Source organism: Galeopterus variegatus, unplaced genomic scaffold (genome assembly GCF_000696425.1).
Source record: "Galeopterus variegatus unplaced genomic scaffold, G_variegatus-3.0.2 Scaffold1175, whole genome shotgun sequence".
NCBI lineage: Eukaryota > Metazoa > Chordata > Mammalia > Dermoptera > Cynocephalidae > Galeopterus > Galeopterus variegatus.
The window spans coordinates 274,180-297,218 of NW_007727286.1; the positions used below are offsets into that span (position 1 = coordinate 274,180).

A 23,039-nucleotide genomic window follows, 5' to 3' on the forward strand; every position below is an offset into this window, starting at 1 on the left:
TGCCACCATTAAGGAGATTGAGTTTTAATGGTGGGAGTTGTTATTGTCCTGCTCTGGGAACACTGGAGGAATGGAGCAGGCTGGAGGAGCGGGACCTGGGGACAAAAGCCCCTGCTTGTGTGGGGCAGACACGACCTCCAGAGCAGGCAGAATGCACACCTGGAGAGAAAGCCCAGGTGACAGCTGTCATCCAGGCAGGGCTTGGTGTTGGGGGTCCAGCTAGAGGGCACAGGGAGGCCGGAGTGTGTGGGCCAGAGACCCTGGAAAACAGCACCAGAGAGGCTTTCAGCAGGATGCTAATTCCATGCTAGAAGCTCAGAAGAATAAGTCAAGGAGCCCTTATCCTTATGGGAAGTGGGGGTTAGGGACACCAGGGCAGAGTCGGGCTGAGAGAATAAGCTGGGGATAAGAGTCAGAAGTAAAGCAGAAGTCTACAAATCAAAATTAGGGCCCAGGTCAGAGCCAGACGAGAGTCAAGAGTGAGGTGCTGCTGAGACCCTCAGGTGTTGAGTGTGAACTGCTGAAGCCCCTCTGACCGGCAGCAGGGCTGGCCAAGCGCTGGGGCCTGGGCTCAGCCCGCAGAGGGGCTTCAGCACAGGACCCGGATAAGGCCTGGCCATTGTCACGCCCATAAAGTTTTTAATTTAGTAAGATGACTTGAAATGATAAAGAGCATCTGATAACATGCACATCTGCTCTTTGGGGAGGAGGAAAGAGTGCAGCACAAGGATGCTGTCATTTCGCTCTCTCGGGCCTCATTCAGGGCTGACTTATACCTTGGAATGAAGCCAGAGTTCACTGAGAACTTGAAGTGTTGGGAAAAGTAGATTCACCTTTCAGTGGATTCTTATTATGACCCCATTTGTCAGGATTTGGAGAAGCTGGGCTGGGAGTCCACCTGGAGTCACAGTGGGGCGCAGAGCCAGGCAGGGCGGGGGCGGTGACGACTCTGGAGTGTCTGTCCAGGGAGCTGATATCCTCAGGGGCCACTTATCTGTGAGCCTGAATCAAAATGGGGAGATTAGTTTGAGAAACTGAGACAAATAAGAGTTTAGTACCTGACATTCTAGCTGAGGTCCTTTTAGTCAAGAGATAAGAGAATCCTGCTCAAGATAGCTCAAGTAAAAGAGTAGAACGGGCCTCTTGGGGACTAGGCTAAGAGCTGGAAAGAAAGGAAAAAGGCTGATTTCTCCTCTCGGGGGCCAGAAAGCATCTCTCAACTTTGCTTTTGTCCCTTCTTCTTGCAAATGCCCCCACATGGCCACCATGTCTGAGTGCACCTCATGACCCCTCAACTGAAGCATCCCTCACTGAATGCCTGTGGCACCTGCCCGGGGAGGGTACCGTGGAAGTCCTAAGAGTGGAAGAGATCTTCAAGGGGGACGGTTAAAAAGTGAGCCAAGCAGAAGCGACAACGGTGACATGGAACGGGGGTGGGTCCACGTCTGTGGCTCAAGAGAAGAGTGAAAGACGGAGCAGCCTCTGGATTGGGGAGGGGATGGGTGAGTGAACCGAGCCCCTGGGGTGGCCCAGCTTCCTCTTGGGTTAACCTGGCTTTTAAGGCCAGGTCTGGTAATCCCACCCCTACTTTGCCATTTATAATGTCGTTTTCATGGGAAAGTATGTTATGAGTTCCCATCAGCCTTTTCAGTATGTGGAATTTAGGAAAACAGCCTCGTGAGAGCTGGAGATGGCTTGTGTGGATGAGGATCCAGCCTTTGCCTCTCAGCTTTGACCAACAGAAAGACCGTGCCTCGTCTTCTCGAGCTTCGTTCTTTTGGTTTTTCTTAATGTGATTCTACTTTCACTCTTCTCCACCTGTGTATATGTTTTTGTTTGTATTTATTGAATGGAATTCTATGTTTCCTGTTCTTAATTTAAATAATAGTGTATATCTAAAGGAGAAGGAAGTGAAATGAACTCTATTAAAGGCTTTTATTTACATAGCCCCCAGTAAATTTGTTCAGTATCCCTGGCCTAGATATAAAAAGTGTTTCTCACCCTGACTTAAAAGAATGTGTGGTAAATCCTTCCTGACAAAATGAAGGATCCAATAAGTAATTGTCCCCTAAAATTTTTTGACTTAGGATTTTTAGTCTTCTTGAAGCTAGGTGCCTCTGCTCTTGTATCTCTTAGCCTCTTTTTAGATGTGTGCACTTTGTTACAGCAGGAAACTGACCTTAGTTGCACGTGCATTTACTACTCTAGCATTTTCTTACTAGACGTGATAATGAACTAAATTGGTTTGGAACAAAACCGGTCCCACAAGCCTTAGAGTTACCTACTACATGACAGACCTAGGGGATGTCACTTTACCTTTGGGGACTCAGTTTCCTTATCTATACAATGGAGGATTGGACTCTAAGCCTCCTGAGGGTCAGGAATGAGTCTTTTGGTTCTTTCCTAAGTTCTTTGCACCTGTGGTGTCTGCTGCATACATTGCTGATTAGATAACCATCATGTCTTTGATTCTTGCTCATGTGATGCCTCATAGGACTTCAGAACAGTTTTCCTAAATCTCATCTAACCCAAGACCATCCAGCAACACACCCTCCAGTGGGCTCCCGAAGTTATTCTGTTAACACCCCTGGGAGCCCACAGGGGGGGGGGGCAGTTGCTGGATGGTGGCCTCCTTTTGTCCCTTCTCAGAGGGGTTAAGAAAGTCCAGACTTTCTCCCACAGCAGAGCCACATGAGGGATGGGAAACTGAGTGCTGGTGACAAGTAGGCTGAACCGTGAGGGCTGGAGGCACAGCTTGAGGGGTGGCAGGTGGCCTTGTTGGTGTGAATTTGGGATGAGGCTCCCCATCCTGCTAGCCTGTGCCTGGAGTGCAGGATGGCCCAGACAAAGGCACATTTCTTCTGGGGCTGTTTACACAGAGGTCTGCAGGTCGTTATTTCTGTCGTTTCCAAGGCAATCCAGAGAGAGGTGATAATGGTGGTGGAATTGCCAGTGGAATCTCATTCTGTGTTCTGGTCATCTTATTTCTCTTTGGTACCCTTTAATGAGCTTTGTTTGCCCACAAGCATTGAGGGAAAAGCCTCAGCTGGCCTTGGCGCTAAGCCTGCAGAGTTTGTTCAGCTCCCCTCCAGCTCCTGCTGCTCCTTGCTTTCTGCTTCCCAGATTCTCCATCACCTCTTTCGTCCCTGGACCTTGGCTGCCATTGCCCAAGGAATCCCTCTCTTCTCTGACATTGGCATTGCGTATAGGAATGACCTTCCTATCCACCTTCCAGCCCAGAGGTCCTAAGCAGTCAGCCCACCAGCCAGATCTGGTCTGCAGATGTGTCTTGTTTATTTTGTAGCACTTACATTTTTTTAATTTACTGCCAACATTTAAAAATCAGATTTCTCATAAAAATCCAGAACTCTGGCTTCTCTTGAAAAGAGAACTGGCCACACTGGTCCAGCAATCTCACATGAAAACAATCAATGGAGTTGCATAACAATGGGCTGAACTCTGCAGGGGCAGGTGCTCTGAGGTTTGCCACAGTCCCGACCACTCCCTACTTATCTTTCACACCCAGCTCCTGCACTCCGATGTGTTACCTGCCTGGCCACCAACTCTAGGCATTTGAGTTTGTATACTGGGCCAATGGGTAGGTGCACCACCTCGGGCCCTAATTCAGGTCCCATGATACTGATCAAGGCCACTTCTTCCTTCTTCATTAAGAAAGGAGGTCCTACAGCTTCAAGTGTTAGCCTGGAAGCAGGCCCATCTTCTGGAGTCTCTTTTCTTCTTTTTATTGAACTTTCAGTCTCTGGCACCTGCTTGTAATACAGCATGCCATTTCCTGGGCTCTGGATGACGCTGGGGGGGGGGAAGCACAGAAAAGACACACAAAGGACATCCTCAGTGTTTTGCCTGGGAGGGTTTAGTGGGATGGGACCGTTCATTGGTATCAACTTTTCTGAAAAAAAGGGGCATTGAATTTACTGACATATGCCATCACCCAAAAAGGTACTGGTTGCCTAACCTCAGTTTACTGACATTGTCTTTTAAAGGTGAGTCTACTGCTCTGCAGTTCTCCTTGAACTGAGCTGACTTCTGTCCTGGGAAGGTTAAGGACAGGCAGTGGAATTCCTTCTGCTCTTTTTGTCTTTCCTGTCCAGTTCCCTGAGAGTGGCATTGGGTTGGTCTCTTCTTTTCTTTGATCTTTTCTTTCTTTGATTTCCTGAGCTCCTCAGTACATTTTCTGTGACTAACAGTGAGTCTGGCCCTTTGAGACATCTATAAATGTTTATTGGTCATTTGGTCATCTATGCAAAGGCCATGTGATAAAATCTTTCTAAGATTTTTATGAGGACAAATGTGTGGTTCTCTTGAAGAACTTTTTATTGGGCCATGAGAAAGTCTTAATCGCTGAATGTTAGGCATGATGTGATCAGGGCTGGGAGCTCCTTGGAGGCAGCGACTGTGTCTGATCTGTTTTTATCCCTGGGCACCTGGTACAATATCTGGCACAGAGAGGTGCTCTATAGAAGCTTGTTGAATAGGGGGATGAATGAATGAATGAATGAATGAATGAATGAGTATAGGGCCATGGAAGAGATGTAAACAGCTTCATGAAAGAGGGTAAGGTGGGCCTTGAAAGATTCTGATTATGGTTGTGGTGGGGAGGGCACTGCAGGTGGAAGGCAGAGCCTGGACAAAGGCACTAAGGTGGGAACTTGGCAGTGAGAACTAGGCGGCCCAGGAAGTGCATAGTTCAGGGTAGTTGGCAGGTGGGTGAGAAGATGAGGTGTGAGAGTGGGGGAGAGTAGTTGGAAAGGCATGTTGGGAGCACACTCAGGTAGGGTTTGGGCTGTGGGCTTGCACGTCTCCTCCATAAGCTGCCGTCTTCCCTCAGTGCATGGAAGGTCTCTGCCCCTCCACTCCCCGCTTTCCCTCCAGCTCGACCAACCCTTCTCTGGAAATACTCCAGATGCCCACATTCCTTCCTCTCTCTCCACATTGGACCATGAGCTTTTTCTGAGGTGTCTGAATTATCATTTATCTTGCATTCCCAGTGCATAGTTCTGTAATGGACATATTTTAGATGCTTAACAAATTTGCTAAATAAATGAACTCTCACAAAATGAAAATTTCACTTTCACCAGACTCATCATGATTAAGCAATACCATTAAACTTTTTATTTTGCTGGAAAGTGGTACCTTGTTTTTGCTTTTATTTCATTTCTCAAGGCTAAACTTCTTCTGTGTGGTTATCTACCTCCTTAGTTCTTTTGGGCTGCTATAACAGAATAACATAGACTAGGTGGCCTATAAACATCAGACTTTTATTTCTCACAGTTCTGGAGGGTGGGAAGTCCAGGATCAAGGTGTCAGCAGAGCCAGTATCTGGTGAGGACCTGATTCCTGGTTCAGAAGTGTCACCTTCTCACTGTGTCCTCACATGGTGGAAGGGGTGAGAGAGCTCTCTGGAGTCTCTTTTACAAGGCCACTAACTCATTCATGAGGGGTCTGTCCCCATGACCTCATCACCTCCCAAAGGCCCCACCTCCAAAAACCATCACAGTGGGGGGAGGTTAGGATTTTAACCTATGAATTTTGAGGGGACACAAACATTCAGTGTAGAGCGTCTACTGAACTAGATTTTTCTTCTGTGACTTGTTTGCCAATTTCATTTATCCATGTGTCTATTGAATACAAAATTTTTCTCAGCAGTTTGTGTGAGCTAGTTATATAACGTGGATAGTAACTATTGATGATCTTCAATGCAGATATTTTCCCTTATATGGGTGATTTGTTTTCATCTTGAGGGATTAGTCTTTCTGATACACAAATGTATTAAAGGTTTTGAAGTTAAATATGTCAAACCAGATTGTCTTTTTCTTAAACTTACAAAATTATTTCTACTATACCTTTGGAAAATAATTTCTATTTTTTTGTAGAGTTTTTCTATGGTTTGTTTATTCTTAAAATGTCTTTCTTTTGACTCATTGGGCTTTATTTAGGGGTAGGATTGATACCCCTCACCCTGACCTGTGAATAATAAGCTCAACACCATCTCTTTCAAATTCTTTCCCCATGTCTAGTGACGTCTCCTTTATCACGCAGTTCATGTTTTTACATGTAGTGTTAGCATTAATGTCCATTTATCTATGTGTCTTTTCATGTTAGTGTTTTTATGTTCTAATGTTTGGTGGGTACATCCTTCCTCATTGCCTGTGCTTTTCATTTTTAGAAATTTCTTGAATAGTCTTGCTCTTTTATTCTTGCAGATGAATTTGAGGATTGCTTTCTACAAAATTAGAAGAGGATTTTAACAAAATCCTCTTGGAATTTGGGTCATGATTGCATTAAACCCATAACTTTGTTTGGGGAAACTGACACACTTATAGCATTTACCCTTTCCACTGAAGAATATGGAATCTCTCTCCTTATTTCTATTTTTATACATTGCAATAAAAATGTATAATTCTCCTCTTGCAGTTATACACATTTTCTGTTAAAGTTATTCCAAGTCTCTTATATTGACTACTCTGAGTGGGCCCTCCTAAATTTTTCTTTCAATGGCAAATTTCAGTATGAAGAACAGGCAAGAGGGAGCCATTGTCAAGTTCTGCCAGCTGAGCAAGGCTCTCCCTCTATCCCCCCATCATCTAGCTGGGTAACGAGTCGTGTTCGTCCCATCACCTAAGTAGCTCTCCTGCACTCTCCCCACGGTCCCGCCACATTCCGAATGCCATCACTTCTTGCCTGGAGACCAGCATCCACGTCCTGCTGGTCTTACATCCTCCGTTCTCCCCTTCCCTGTCCTCCCTCCCACCAGCAGCCCATGTGCACACGCCTCTCATAGGCTGGGCGCTGGGAACACATCTGTCCCAGGGCTGGGGACACATCCATGAAGAAGATGGAGCTTGCATTTTGGAGGGTATGGGGGAGGCAAACAATAAACACGTAAGACATAAATGAGATCACTGCTGATAGGGCTCAGTGAGTCCTCGAGGAAATAAATCGGGGCTGAGAAAGATTCTCCCAGAATCTTCCTCTCATGCTTTCAGCTTTGGGTCCAATTTTTGGCCTTCAGCGTCTCAAGGAAGAATTTAGTTGGTTTCCCATGTGCTCCCAGATCTCTGCTGCTCCCTTCCTGCTTTACCATCAGCCTTGAAGACTGGGCGGTGGGGTGTCTAATTTCTCTGCCCTGCCCCCACAGTGCCCCACCACTGCCACCCCCAGCCACTTCCTGCTTTAGAAAGCATCCCCCTCAGAAGCTTCTGGAAGTCCATGTGAAGGACAGGTCCCTTAAGAATCCCCTGAAGACTTCTGAGGACCAGCGGTTCTCCTCTAAAGTTTCACAGAACCCAAAAGAACCAAACCTCACTGGCTGTTCTGATGACAGTCATTTCTGTGAAGGAAAGAGTGGCTACTTTTTTCTGGTCTGCCTTTTCCTTCCTCTCTGTCTTTCCTCCTTCTAAATGAATCTAGCATGTGTTCTCATGCCCTGCTATAGTTTTGGCCATGGGGTAGAACAGAGACAAGCTGTCATTTTGTCAGGCCAGCTCTGGCGTTTGGAGTCTGGGGAGAGCTCCACTTGGAAGAGACAGGGAGTGCTGGTCCAACCACGGTTCTGGCCAGAGCTTATGCTACAGTGTGGTCATCAAGATACAAGGGGTCAAGGCCTCCTAAGGTGACGGGAGAATAACCATCAGTAAGGCTAAGGGCCCCTACAATGTGTCAGACATTGCATCAGATGCTACTCACCAGAAAAGTTAGAGCCTATTATACTCATTTTTATGGATGAGGAAACTGAGGCTCAGAGAAAGTAAGTATCTTGCCAAAGATCACTCAGGTCTAAATAGCTGTGCTACCAAACTGGATGAGTTGTTTCCTTTCTATGTTTGGTACTGCCTGGGTCCCTCCCAGAAAATCCTCTTGTCCTTCAATGCCACCTGCAGGAAGCCCTCCTGGACTTCCAGGTTGGGAGCGAGATTCCCTTTCCCAGGTTGCTCTCACTGTTCTTTGTGCCTCATGGCTCCTGCCCAGAAAATCCTCTTGTCCTTCAATGCCACCTGCAGGAAGCCCTCCTGGACTTCCAGGTTGGTAGCGAGATTCCCTTTCCCAGGTTGCTCTCACTGTTCTTTGTGCCTCATGGCTCCTGCGGGTGGGGCTGTGCCTGGTTCACAGCTGTGTCTCCCACACGGCCCAACACATTGTGGAACTGACATGATTCAGGGAAGGCAGTAAGCCCTGGCTAGATGTGGGCCCCTTGGATGGTTCTGAGAGAATGAATGGTTCTGAGCTCAGCTGGAAGTGAAGGGGCCCTTCCTTATGTCTGCAGGGGACCTGCTCAGTCTTCGAGGATGTCTGGCCTGATTCCTGGTCTGATTGTCAGCAACTGCGTGACACTCAATGACTGTGTCAGTGATCTGACCTGTTGGTGACTATGGCCAGGGTAGTTCCCTGGTTGGGTGGGGGTCCCCTAGAGAGGCAGAGGGTGGCTTGCCAGGGACAGCTTCCCTGGAGCCTCAGGCTCCCATTCGTCATCTGTCTCCTCCCTGCCCTCCCCTCTCCCCTCCTCCTCTTCCTCAGAGGCCCTACCCCTCTCTCCTGGGAACTTCACACCTGAGAACACACACGTGGTTCCCAAGCCTTCAGAACCATCCCTGAGATGTGCACTCAGAGATACCTCCCTGTGAATGTAACCTTTTATCTTCTAGCTGACAGGGGAGCAAGGAGCTGGGATTTTCCTGAACTTTTTATTGGGACATGAACAGTCAATTGTTAAGGTTGGAGTCTCTAGCCCTGTGTTATAAAGGCCATCGGTGGTGTCAGATAGGCCTGGGATTGCATCTGGGTTTTGCCTCTTACTAGCTGTGTGACTGTGGGTAAGTTACTTAAAGTTTTGTAATCCTCAGTTCTCCTTTTTGTAACTAAAGCTAGTAATAGTGTCTACCTCATAGAACTATGCTAAGAACTAAATGAGAAAATTCACATAAAGCAGAAAGCACAGTCCTCGGCACATACAAGGTATCCAAAAACATTATGAGTTCCTCCAGTGAAGGTCTAGCTTGCAATTTGGGAGCCAGTATCAAGTAATCTTGGACAATCAGCTCCACTCTCCCAGGGGTAATAGGATGACTGCACATAACCTAGTTACTCAAGTCTTTTCTTAAAGTGAATCTTTGGTTATTTTTTTGACTGTTATTTGATATTTCAAATTGTTATGGGCAAGCACCATATGGAGCAAGGTTTAAAGAAATTTCATGCTGGGCCGGCCCGGTGGCGCACTGCTACAGTGCACCGCTTGGGAGTGCGGCGGTGCTCCCGCCGAGGGTTCGGATCCCACATACAGACCGGTTCCCGCTCACTGGCTGAGCGAGGTGCGGGTGCAGCACTGAGGGTTGCGATCCCGTTGCCGGTCCCGGTCCGGTACGGGCACGACACTGAGGGTTGCGGTCTGTTGCCAGACACGAAAAAAAAAGACAAAAAGAAAAAAAAAAAAAAAGAAATTTCATGCTTAGTTCAAGTGGGGTGCCTTCCTTTCACTGACTGTCAATGGCTATCGGTGGATTCTTAGCCTAAATTTGTTGTTTTTATTAATCTGCTTTAAAGAGAACTTGAACTTTTTCCTTGACTTATGATGATTTAGGTATAAAATTTCATATCTTTGTGGCTTATTGTTTCATCCCATTCTACTCCTTCAGAGTTCAGAACAGGTTTAAAGTCAACAGTAATAATAATAGTAATAATAGCTAATTCACTGAGAGCTGATTATGGGCCAGGCATTGTTCTGTACCTCGTATGTGTTATTGCTCTATTAATCTTCAAAACAACCCTTTGAGGAGGCGTAGTTTGTTTTACAGCAATAAGTAATGGACACAGCCAGGTAGCCAACACCAGGCTGGGTATGAAAGATATGGACCAGGCAGACAAGGATACCTGGAGTCCAGGGATCAGGAGAGAACCAGAGGTTTGAAGCCAGATGAGCAACAGGCACTCCAAGAGCATGCCTGGGGAGAAGGTCTGGTGGTAATTCATCCAACAATCAGGGAACAAGAGAAATGCAGATACAGGGGCCGGCCCAGTGGCGCACTGCGCTAGTGCGCCGCTTGGGAAGCGCGGAGGCGCTCCCGCCGAGGGTTCGGATCCCACATACAGACCGGTTCCCGCTCACTGGCTGAGCGAGGCGCGGGGGCAACACCGAGGGTTGCGATCCCGTTGCCGGTCCCGGTCCGGTACGGGGGCAACGCTGAGGGTTGCGATCCGTTGCCGGACACGGAAAAAGACAAAAAAAAAAAAAGAAATGCAGATACAGGCATGCAGGATGAGTGGAGGGTCCAACACAGCAAAATGGAGCTGGGGGCTCTGGGAGGAGGAGGAGAGCTCAAATTGCATGATTTAGAAGCCACCCATGAGCCTCTGCCTGGGGGCAGGAGCAAATTCTGAGGCTTCATCAGCCAGTGCCAGGACGCAGGCAGGAGCCAGTGGATCTCCAAAGAGCCCACCCAACGCTTCTAAGAGAAGGCACTGCCAAGTCCTCTCATTCTCGCCCATGAACTCTCCTCTCTTCCATCTTGCCAAGATGTGGACTCATTTTTTCTTTCTGTAGTCAGAGCAGAAAAGCAGGAAAAAAGATTGGACTACAACTTTTCCATCTGCATAAACACAGCTATGTTTCTTTCCCACTGGGAAAAAGTTTCCCTGGCAACTGTGTGTGTATATGTGTGCATGCGTACACCACAAAGCATGGGCACATGTGCTCACAGAGTGTGTGCTGTAATCTAGCTCTTACTTATTTTTTAAAAAACTTTCATTTCCTGATTATAAAAGTAATGTGTTGAACAAAATGTGGAAATTACAAAACGTATGTAAAAAAATAAAATTCACTCCAAAATCACCAACCAGAGATAATCACAATGGACATTGTTGATATTTCTATCAGGTATTATTTCCCATGGTTTTTGTATGTGCTTTTGAAGAAAAGATGGGCTCGTACTGGATTCTATTGGAATCATACTGAGCACTGTTTCCTAACTTGTTTTTGACTTATGATGCGAACATTTTCCCATTTAGTAAACTTTCTTCCAAGACAGTTTAAAAGGTTACACAGTATTCCATTATGTCATCATTTATTTTTACCACTGCCAATTGGAGGTATGGTTGTTACAGTCTTTTTTTCTTATTAAAAATTTTGAGATGAACATCCTTTGTCTCGTTGCTGATTAATTCCTGAGTACAGATATCTGGAAGTCATATTATTGCCTGTTTTAAGAGATTTTGATTTATCTTGCAAAATTACCTTGTGAAGTGTTATCAGTTTATAGTCCTTCTGCACCAACAGTATATAAGAATTCACATTTTATTATACACTTGCCAATATTATATCATTTTATTGACACAATCTGGCAATGATCTTTTAACTCATTTTCTCTTTTCCTTCTGTAGCGTTTGAAATTTGCCACGGATATAAAAGTTACTTGACATGGAATTGCTTAAGATTACACTTGATTACTGTAGTGATTGCCTTGTTTGTTTCTAAATCAATCTTTTAAAGGGGATTTGACTTTTACTATTCTTTTTAAAAGGTTACACAGTATTCCATTATGTCATCATTTATTTTTACCACTGCCAATTGGAGGTATGGTTGTTACAGTCTTTTTTTCTTATTAAAAATTTTGAGATGAACATCCTTTGTCTCGTTGCTGATTAATTCCTGAGTACAGATATCTGGAAGTCATATTATTGCCTGTTTTAAGAGATTTTGATTTATCTTGCAAAATTACCTTGTGAAGTGTTATCAGTTTATAGTCCTTCTGCACCAACAGTATATAAGAATTCACATTTTATTATACACTTGCCAATCTTATATCATTTTATTGACACAATCTGGCAATGATCTTTTAACTCATTTTCTCTTTTCCTTCTGTAGCGTTTGAAATTTGCCACGGATATAAAAGTTACTTGACATGGAATTGCTTAAGATTACTGTAGTGATTGCCTTGTTTGTTTCTAAATCAATCTTTTAAAGGGGATTTGACTTTTACTATTCTTATTTTCTAAAAGAATAATTAAAACCTCAGCTGAGCATGTGTGTCTTGCAGGTAGTTTTCCCANAAGAAAAAAAAAAAAAAAAAAAAAAGAAATTTCATGCTTAGTTCAAGTGGGGTGCCTTCCTTTCACTGACTGTCAATGGCTATCGGTGGATTCTTAGCCTAAATTTGTTGTTTTTATTAATCTGCTTTAAAGAGAACTTGAACTTTTTCCTTGACTTATGATGATTTAGGTATAAAATTTCATATCTTTGTGGCTTATTGTTTCATCCCATTCTACTCCTTCAGAGTTCAGAACAGGTTTAAAGTCAACAGTAATAATAATAGTAATAATAGCTAATTCACTGAGAGCTGATTATGGGCCAGGCATTGTTCTGTACCTCGTATGTGTTATTGCTCTATTAATCTTCAAAACAACCCTTTGAGGAGGCGTAGTTTGTTTTACAGCAATAAGTAATGGACACAGCCAGGTAGCCAACACCAGGCTGGGTATGAAAGATATGGACCAGGCAGACAAGGATACCTGGAGTCCAGGGATCAGGAGAGAACCAGAGGTTTGAAGCCAGATGAGCAACAGGCACTCCAAGAGCATGCCTGGGGAGAAGGTCTGGTGGTAATTCATCCAACAATCAGGGAACAAGAGAAATGCAGATACAGGGGCCGGCCCAGTGGCGCACTGCGCTAGTGCGCCGCTTGGGAAGCGCGGAGGCGCTCCCGCCGAGGGTTCAGATCCCACATACAGACCGGTTCCCGCTCACTGGCTGAGCGAGGCGCGGGGGCAACACCGAGGGTTGCGATCCCGTTGCCGGTCCCGGTCCGGTACGGGGGCAACGCTGAGGGTTGCGATCCGTTGCCGGACACGGAAAAAGACAAAAAAAAAAAAAGAAATGCAGATACAGGCATGCAGGATGAGTGGAGGGTCCAACACAGCAAAATGGAGCTGGGGGCTCTGGGAGGAGGAGGAGAGCTCAAATTGCATGATTTAGAAGCCACCCATGAGCCTCTGCCTGGGGGCAGGAGCAAATTCTGAGGCTTCATCAGCCAGTGCCAGGACGCAGGCAGGAGCCAGTGGATCTCCAAAGAGCCCACCCAACGCTTCTAAGAGAAGGCACTGCCAAGTCCTCTCATTCTCGCCCATGAACTCTCCTCTCTTCCATCTTGCCAAGATGTGGACTCATTTTTTCTTTCTGTAGTCAGAGCAGAAAAGCAGGAAAAAAGATTGGACTACAACTTTTCCATCTGCATAAACACAGCTATGTTTCTTTCCCACTGGGAAAAAGTTTCCCTGGCAACTGTGTGTGTATATGTGTGCATGCGTACACCACAAAGCATGGGCACATGTGCTCACAGAGTGTGTGCTGTAATCTAGCTCTTACTTATTTTTTAAAAAACTTTCATTTCCTGATTATAAAAGTAATGTGTTGAACAAAATGTGGAAATTACAAAACGTATGTAAAAAAAATAAAATTCACTCCAAAATCACCAACCAGAGATAATCACAATGGACATTGTTGATATTTCTATCAGGTATTATTTCCCATGGTTTTTGTATGTGCTTTTGAAGAAAAGATGGGCTCGTACTGGATTCTATTGGAATCATACTGAGCACTGTTTCCTAACTTGTTTTTGACTTATGATGCGAACATTTTCCCATTTAGTAAACTTTCTTCCAAGACAGTTTAAAAGGTTACACAGTATTCCATTATGTCATCATTTATTTTTACCACTGCCAATTGGAGGTATGGTTGTTACAGTCTTTTTTTCTTATTAAAAATTTTGAGATGAACATCCTTTGTCTCGTTGCTGATTAATTCCTGAGTACAGATATCTGGAAGTCATATTATTGCCTGTTTTAAGAGATTTTGATTTATCTTGCAAAATTACCTTGTGAAGTGTTATCAGTTTATAGTCCTTCTGCACCAACAGTATATAAGAATTCACATTTTATTATACACTTGCCAATCTTATATCATTTTATTGACACAATCTGGCAATGATCTTTTAACTCATTTTCTCTTTTCCTTCTGTAGCGTTTGAAATTTGCCACGGATATAAAAGTTACTTGACATGGAATTGCTTAAGATTACACTTGATTACTGTAGTGATTGCCTTGTTTGTTTCTAAATCAATCTTTTAAAGGGGATTTGACTTTTACTATTCTTTTTTTCTAAAAGAATAATTAAAACCTCAGCTGAGCATGTGTGTCTTGCAGGTAGTTTTCCCACAGAGGTGTGCAGATATTTCATTCACTGGCCTTCCTGAGATGCTTGCTAAGGCCACAACTGTACAGGTCTGGGGTAGAGGGTAGGGGCTATGAGCATGGATTCTGGAGTCGGGTGAGTCCACTTTGGATTGCAAATTCAATCCTGACTAGCTGGGTGACCTTGGACAATTTATGCGTGAACCTGTTTTCTATAAAGGAGGAATAGTATTACATATTCACAGGATTGCTGTGCATATCACATGTGACCAAAGGGCCCAGCAAATTAAGAATGCTTAAGACATGGTTGTGAGGATTAGACCCAAGGCCACGCTCCAGCTGGTGTCGGCGCCTACCACGCCTGTGCTCAGCCCCAGCCTCAGCCCCAGCAGACTCATTTTCCTTCCTCGGGACTTGCTTACTTGCAGTTTTGTTTGTTTGTTGCTAGAATACTCTCCCCAGATGGATATCCCCCTCTTATCATTTAGGTTTCAGCTCAAAGGTCACCAACTCAGAAAGAACTTGGGCTCCCATCTTCCATTGCTCTTTCATAAAACTCTGTTTTAATTTCTTCAACGTGCTTAATCCCTCCACAAAATGATCTCATTGTTTATTGTTAATTCTCATCCCCACCATCAGCACACAGGCACCATGAAGGCAGCCACTACCCACAGAAATCCAGCATAGCGCCACCCAAAGCAGGCGCTTGGCCAAGATTTATAGAAATGAGGAGACTAGTAATAAAGTGATTTTCAAGATCTTATGCTGGAGATTTTTTTTTTTTCTTTTTCTTAGAGTAAAGCCAAGCAGTTTTATGCTAGATTGACCTCTGATGGGTCAAGGCTGTAAATATACGTACTAAACAGTCAGTAAATGCAAGAGCTAAAGTTGCCCTGGTAGGGTGGCCTCAGCATGTAATGTATATGAAGGGCTTTGACATCAAACTAATGTGGAGAGACTCTCAACTTTCCCACCCAATGGCTGTGTGTCCTCAGTGATGTCTTAACTGCTCTGAGCCTCAGTTACCTTGCATGTAAAATGGGAATAATGCCTACCTCAAGGGGTTGACTTGACTTGAGGATTAAACAGATAATATACGTGAAGCACCTTCAAATAACCAGCAGTTTGAAATGGTAGCTATTCTTGTGTTTCAGAAAATGAAAGACTGAGTAATGTTAAGTTTTAAGAATGAAGGACAGAGGAGATAATTAATATAAAGTTTTGTTTATGAACTATCATAGTAATGAGTATTCATTCATAGTCACTAGTGTTCAAATGGGCAGTATTGATGTATAGCACAACACTCTGACCTCTTGGGGCTTTGGAAAAGCCCATCTCTTTCTGCCTAGGTGTCTTTGAATGTATATAGTTAATATTTCATTAATTATGGTTGAGGGGCGTTGTGTGTACATCAATGTCTCATATGATGCACATTATTAAGGCACTTTTTGTTGGGAGCGGAAGAAAATCGGACCTTCCCAAAGAAAAGCAGCTTGCTCCCAAAGTTGCTAACAGATTGCTTCTTAATTGAACTTGGGAGGTGAATTATATGGTGAATTAGAAAAAAGAACAACTCTGAATTTAGTGAATTGTTCCATAAAGGAAACTGTGGGATTGAATTGCAAATGCTGGGTAGAAACATTTCAGCCGGGGCCCATGCATCAGGGGCCGCTGACCTCTGCTGTGTTTCAGTGAGAGCTTGAACAGGCCTGAGCTCTCTTTTCAAGGCCTGGAGGACATTCTTTCCCAGAGACCAGCTGTAAGCCAGGGTTTCTTATGCAAAGGAGATGTTTGAATAAACCCTGTGACTAATGAAATCTACAAGGTCTTTGCATATCCTTTCACTAAAGAGATAATTAAGCAAAGATCAAATATGGAGATATATATATGTATATTTTTTCCAAACATTTTTGTCTTGCAATCACACCAATCACACCCAGGGAAAAATATGTCCCCCCCCCGTCCCGCCCCCAACCTTCGTCGGCATCAGGGCTATGTTTTTCTCTTCCTTGTTCTATGGTGCCTATGGCTGCAGTTAAAGCCAGAAACACACCTGTCTTACTCATTTGCTAGCTTTTACTGAAACAGAGGAACACTTTCCATCAATTTAAATGTGAGAAATGACTTTAGAATTTGATGTGTCTGTCTCCAACTCCATGTCTTCCACTCCTGGTAAGGTTGGGAGAAGAGAAGTTGGTTGTTAAGAAAATAGCATGAGATGAGGCTTCCTCTTACAGGGTTCTCTGGATAGCAAATTTCAATCTTGGCTGCACCTTAGACTCACCTGAGGAGCTTTTCAAAATCCCCATCCCAGGCCATGTCCTAGACCAATTAAATAAGAACCTCTGGAAGCAGGACTTAGACATCGGTATTTTTTAAAGGTTTCCCAGATGATTCAAAATTGCAGCCGAGGTTGAGAGCCATTGTTCCGAGAATAGCTGTCTCCCTCTCTTCATAAAAGCTGATTAAGACAAATTTTTCCAACAATTAAGCTGAGTTAGAAATGACTGAGGTCTCTTTTTAAACACTCTACCTGACTCACTGATTCATTAATTCATCTATCCATCCATCCACACATATTTTATTGAGTGCCTGCTATGTGCCACACCTGGTGCTGAGTGTTCATTGTTGGATAAAACAAAGTCCCTTCCTTCAAGATGCTAAAAGCCAAAAAACTAGACCATGAGGGATTCAGCTGAGTAAACAGGAGATCCCGGGACCCTGTGATGAGGAATGTAGAAGCACAGAGAAGACAGCTTCAGTATTAGTTTGTTTCTGCTACTTATAACAGAATACCTGGAATTGGGTAATTTGTAAAGAAACAGTATTTATTGTTTACAGCTTCAGAGGCTGGGAAGTCAAAGTCCAGGGAACACATCTGGTGAGAGCCTTTTTGGTGGGTAGTGACTCTTCACAGCAAAGCAGAGTGGTACACGGTGGATGGTAAAAGCAGAGAGCGAGCTAGTCTCAGTGACTCTCCTTCTAAAGCCTCAGAACCACACCCATGATCACCATTAAACCATCCATGGATTAATCCATTTACTCGGGCATAGTCCTCACAACCTAATCACCTCTTCAAGGCCCCACCTTTCAATGACCATAATAGGATTTCCCACCGTTTTAACACTGTCACAGTGGGGGTTTCTAATGCATGGACTTTGGGGGACACAATTCAATCCACAGCAGCTTCTAACCCAAGAGGAGCAATGGGGCGGCCTCCCAGAGGTGGTGCTGTCTAAATGGGGACTTGAAGGACCAGTAGGATTTAGCCAGGTGAAGAGGCGGGCATGGCCGGGGAGGTGCATCAGTAAGAGGAGACCAGAGATCCAAGGCACTGTATACAGTGGCTGTATACAGTGGCTGAGCACGGAGTGGGAGTGGGGGAAGTAGCAGGAGATGAGGCCGAGGCAGCAGGTGGAGGAGGCTGGAAGGACCATGTCACTCAGAGCCTCATCAGTCACATGAGTTGGAACTCATCCCAAGGGCAGTGGGGAATCATGGAAGGGTTTTCATCAGGGGAGTGGCCAAACCACATTAATTTCAGGTAGATCCAGTTTCAACAGCACTGGAAGCATGAAATTTGAGGCTCTTCTGAGAATAAAGATGGAAACTTCCATCTCTTGCTGAGGACAAAAGGGGCATTTGTGTTCTTAACTGCCATGACCCCAACTTCCTCACTGACTTCAGGTGTCCTCTCACAGACCTCCTGGACAATGTCCGGTGTCCCTTGGGAGTAACCAGCCCCTACTGGGCACCTCACTTCTTGTTCTCCTCCTTGGGTCTAAGGTGCACAGGTTTGGGGGTCAGATAGGAACCACCTCCAGCCTTCACCCATCACTAACCACCTCTGTGCCCTCAGGACAGGCAAGTCACCTCTTGGAGCTTTGTTTCCTCATCTGTAAAATGGGGATGTTTGTGGTCCTTTTGTTATTGGGTCCTTGTGAGGCTAGAATTACAAAACTCAAGGCAAGGAAAGCAGTTGGCACCGTTCTTAGCACATGGTCAGCACCAGAATTGGCAGATAGTAAATGCTGCTCCCCCCGCCCTTATAGTGGGGGACACCTGGTCTCCCCCAACTCCACAGCTTCTGTTCCTATTCTAACCCCAAGCACCAGAGAGCCAAGGGACTCTGAAGTCCTTGTCCTCGTCTCCTCCTCTGTCTGCTGCAGAGCTGACTGTCAGTCTATTTTCTCCCCCATCCCTTTTGCAGGAACCACGTAGGTCTAAACTTGCTGACCCTCCATGCTGGGCTTCTAGTGCTGTATGGAGTCTCATTTCAAATTCCAGCTCCTGTGTCCCCCTCCTGTCCACTACTAATGACCTGTCACGTACAGTGCCAGTGAAGTTACAAAGCCCTTTCATGTCCTCTGGCTCCTAGCTAGTGCACTCATGATAAAAGCACAAATCCTGGAAATGGCCTGCAAGGCCCCACATGAGCCAACCCTCTAGACCTCCTACTGCCTGCCAACCTTGTCCTGTGCCACGCTCACCCTCACTTATTCCATTCTAGTCATTCCACCTCCTACTACCAAGCACACTCCCACCCCAGGGCCTTTGCACCTGCTGTCCCCTCAGTTTAGAATGCTCTTCCCCAGATATCTGCAGACTTTCCCCTTAGCATTCGATGTTCCCCTCACCCTCATTTGTTTTCTTCTTAGTGTGTATCAACAACCAACTTAAATATTTAGTTGCCTGTTTATTTACCATTTTCTTCCCTACTCTCTATCAGAATACCCGTATGATTGCGGTGAGGTCAGGGTAGAGTTTCCTCAGTGCCGTATCCTGAGCAGCAGAAACAGCATCTGGCCTGTAGCAGGTGTTGGATAAATATTTGTTGAATGAACGGATGCCTAAATAAATGCATTACCTCATTTGGTCCTTGCAACAGCCCATTTGACAGATGAAAGCTGCTAACGCCCAAGTTCTCATGCACAGTTGTACAGCCGAGTGAAGGCTCAGCTAGATCCAGGGCCTCAGCTCCCGCTTGCCTTCACTCCACAGATGGCACATTCCTCTGCTGGTGAGCGATGTCATTCCATCAGGATTTCCCCTGACCTTTAGCCTGGGAGGAAATGATAGCACAACTGGAAGAATACCCAGAGGGCTGGGAGCTGGCAGCCAAGGCCCCGGCAGCTGCAGGGAGTGTGTGAGTGGATTCCGGGTTGGCCCAAGAGGCAGCAGAACGAGCAAGATGCAGGCAGCAGGCAGCAGCCCCCATCCCTGCCTCACTGTAGCCGGACATTTCTCTATAGAAGGCCCGGCAGCTGCAGCCACTGCCGCTGTCATAGGCATGGAGAGGGGGAGAGGTGGCCCGCATGTCAGGGGCTGGGACGCAGGACCCTTTGGTTGTCTCCAGTGGTTGTCCAGGCCTAGGGGTTGGGTTCCCATTGCCCGCACTGAGTCCATCAGTCCCTCCTGTCAGCTCTGCCTCCCTAACATGACAGAGGCCAGCACCTCTACTGCAGAGTCCAGGCCATGCCACCACCATCTCTCACCTGAACCATGGCGAGGCTCCTGACTGATCACCTGGCTTCCACTTTTGCCCGCCCGTACCCAGAGCAATGTTGGTAAAACAACCTTCCCCAGGGTTTCTGTGACAAGGAGAATGAAGTGAAAGCACGCAGCATGGCTGGCAGGGCCTGTGGATCCAGCCTCCCTCTCCAGCCTCGTCCCCCTTGCCTGCCACAGGCTGCCCCTCCACATGGCAAGCTCATTTCCCAATGCTTCCTTCAGCTGAGGATGCTCCCTGGCCCAGATCTCCACGTGGCTGGATCCTTGCTTTCTAGACCTCAACCACCATATTGCAGCTGCTCCAATTGTGCTCTACCACACCCTGTATTTGATCTTCTTTGAAGCATTTTCCAAATCTGCAATTACCTTATTCACTTCTTTTCTACTGTTTATTGTCCGGCTTCCCACATAAGGCATACACACCTTGAGGGCAGGAATCCCATCTGCCTTGTTCACTGCTGGGTCCACAGTGCTTGCAGCTTCAACTGGCACACAGTAAGTCTAATATACATTTAATGACTGACCATCCTCCTGGTGGAGATGAATGTTAACATGGTTTATAGATGATGGCTACTGGTGAACACACATAAGCATCACTGCCCTTGGTGGACACAGTGTCTCCAGAGTCTAATTTATAAACAGCAACAGTGCTTGCAGCTTCAACTGGCACACAGTAAGTCTAATATACATTTAATGACTGACCATCTTCCTGGTGGAGATGAATGTTAACATGGTTTATAGATGATGGCTACTGGTGAACACACATAAGCATCACTGCCCTTGATGGACACAGTGTCTCCAGAGTCTAATTTATAAACAGCTGTTTCTAAAAGGAGACTGATCCCAAAGAGGACACCAGAAGGCCCAGCACACAGCATGTGTTCAGCAGCAGCACCGGTGACATCTCCATGCATCCCATACCAGGCAGACCCAGACCCAGACCCAGAGAGTGTGCTATTTGGATTTGGTCTTCTTATGGAGGTGGGGGTGAGGAAGCTGATGTTGGGATTGCCTGTGAACTTTGTAAATTTGATTCTGAGTGCCCTTGGCTAATCAAGGTGAGTAATACTTTTATTAATTTGGGAATTATGTATGTGGTTATAAAAACTCAGGGTTTTTTCTGCCCTAGTATCTGGAATGGTGCCTGGCATGTGGTAGGTGCCCAATACACCTTTGTTGAGCAAATCTTTACTGATCCACAGTGATTCTGGCCACCCCCAAGTGGCCAAGTTTGCTCCCTGATGTGTCCTTATATTTCTTTTCTTCTCCATTCCTTCAGGTGGGCTTGAAGAGCAGCCAACCGAGAGCTGGCCAAACGCCACAGCCACAAATACCAGCAGTGAGGGAGCTAGAAAGGGTAATGTGAGCCCCCACCGGATCACTGGGTAACCTTTTTTTTTAGTTGTGACAAAATGCACATAAAATTACCATTTTAACCATTGAAGTTAGACCCGTACCTCTCGCCATATACCAAAATCAACTCAAAATGGATTAAAGAATTAAATATACATCCTGAAACTAAAACTCCTAAAAGAAAGCATAGGGGAAATGCTTCAGAAAGTAGGACTGGGCATAACCTTTATGAATACGACCCCCAAAGCACAGGTAACAAAAGGAAAAATAAACAAAAGGGATTATATCAAACTAAAAAATTTCTGCACACCAAAGAAACAATCAACAGAATAAAAAGACAACGAATAGAGTGGGAGAAAATATTTGCAAAATATGTATCTGACAAGGGATTGATATCCAGAATATACAAGAAACTCAAACAACTTAACAGCAAAAAAACAGGTAACCCATTTAAAAAATGGGCAAAGGAGCAGAATAGACATTTCCCAAAGGAAGATATAAAAATGGCCAGCAGATACATGAAAAAATGCTCAACATCACTCAGTATCCAGAAAATGCAAATCAAAACCACACTGAGATACCATCTTCCTCTGGTTAGGCTGGTTCTATCAAAAAGACTGAGAATAGCAAATGCTGGCGAGGATGCAGAGAAAGGGAACTCTCCAACAGTGTTGGTGAGACTGTAAAATGGTGCAGCTGTTATGGAAAATGGTATGGACGTTCCTCAAACAACTACAGATAGAACTGTCATATGATCCAGCTATCCCACTGCTGGGAATATACCCAAAGGAATGGAAATCATCATGTTGAAGGGACACCTGTACTCCCATGTTTATTGCAGCACTATTTAGAATAGCCAAGAGTTGGGATCAGCATAAATGCCCTCATCGGACAAGTAGATAAGGAAAATGTGGTATATTTACACAATGGAATACTACTCTGCTATAAAAAAGGATGAAATATTGTCATGCACAGCAACATGGATGAACTTAGAGAAAATTGTGTTAAGTGAAATAAGCCACTCACAGAAAGAAATACTGCATTTTCTCACTTATATGTGGGAGCTAATAAAAATAAATAAATAAATAAACACATAAATAGAAGGGGGGAAGAAAAGACACAACAACCACAATAATTCTTTGAACTTGCTAAGAGAAGTGAACAGAACTGAGGTTTGATCAATTCAGAAATAAGACAACTTGTGTCCATCTCTGATTCCCCTTTAATCACACGTGCCCCCTTCCTGCCACCCCCAGCAAAAGAGACCACCCAAGCAGGAGAAGGGATCTGAGGGTAGCCCCAGCCCCCAGGTTTGAACAGCAGGTTTATTTCCCAGCGTTACATGGCTCCCCCAGCCGTGACAGTGGGGCTGTGCGGAGGGGTGAGTGGCTGACTCGCCCTGTGCAGCAGCCCCTGGCAGAGCCTTTGGTCAGAGGAGCCCCCTCCCCTGGAGGTGAGAGCACAGTGTGCATTTCGGGCTGACAGTGGGATTAATGAAATGGGTGTGCACCTGCTCCATGGATGAAGCTGTGACTCTTTGGATAGAGCCTGATTTCCGGAACCATATTCATAAAAGAGAATGGACCTTTCACTTTACGGGCAATCCCTAAGGGCTTTGTGCCGAACCAAACAATAATGGAGTCTGGTTGAACCAGAGAACAGGGGTCCCACAAACTTGGGTGCAAAAACCACTCAACACCGGAATCTCTGAATGTCACTCATGTCAGAGTATCTGGGTAGAACCCCTGAGCCCCTTCATCGCCTGTCCCTAATGCAGACCTACATAGTGATTACTGCAGCTCACTGTGAGCCTCAATCACCCCAGGTATTTGACATTCATTAGTTGGCTCATGACCACCATGTGGCAAGAAGTGAGGTTCAGAGGGGAAAGTGGTTTGTCCAAAGCCACACGGGTAGCAAATGGCAGCATTTATCTTGCGCTTAGGTCTCCCTAACTCCAAACCCCTTGATCTTAACAT

The 23,039-nt window shown here is 45.3% G+C and overlaps 1 protein-coding gene across 1 annotated transcript in view; it reads left to right on the top strand.

The window, feature by feature from the left end:
* The window catches only part of TLL2 (tolloid-like 2), a 134,404-nt gene that overhangs the window by 42,787 nt on the left and 68,578 nt on the right, over positions 1 to 23,039 (top strand). Inside the window, exon 7 of the mRNA XM_008575365.1 lies at positions 20,987 to 21,064. Coding sequence (XP_008573587.1) covers positions 20,987 to 21,064 — 78 coding nt within the window. The remainder of the gene's footprint in view (positions 1 to 20,986; positions 21,065 to 23,039) is intronic.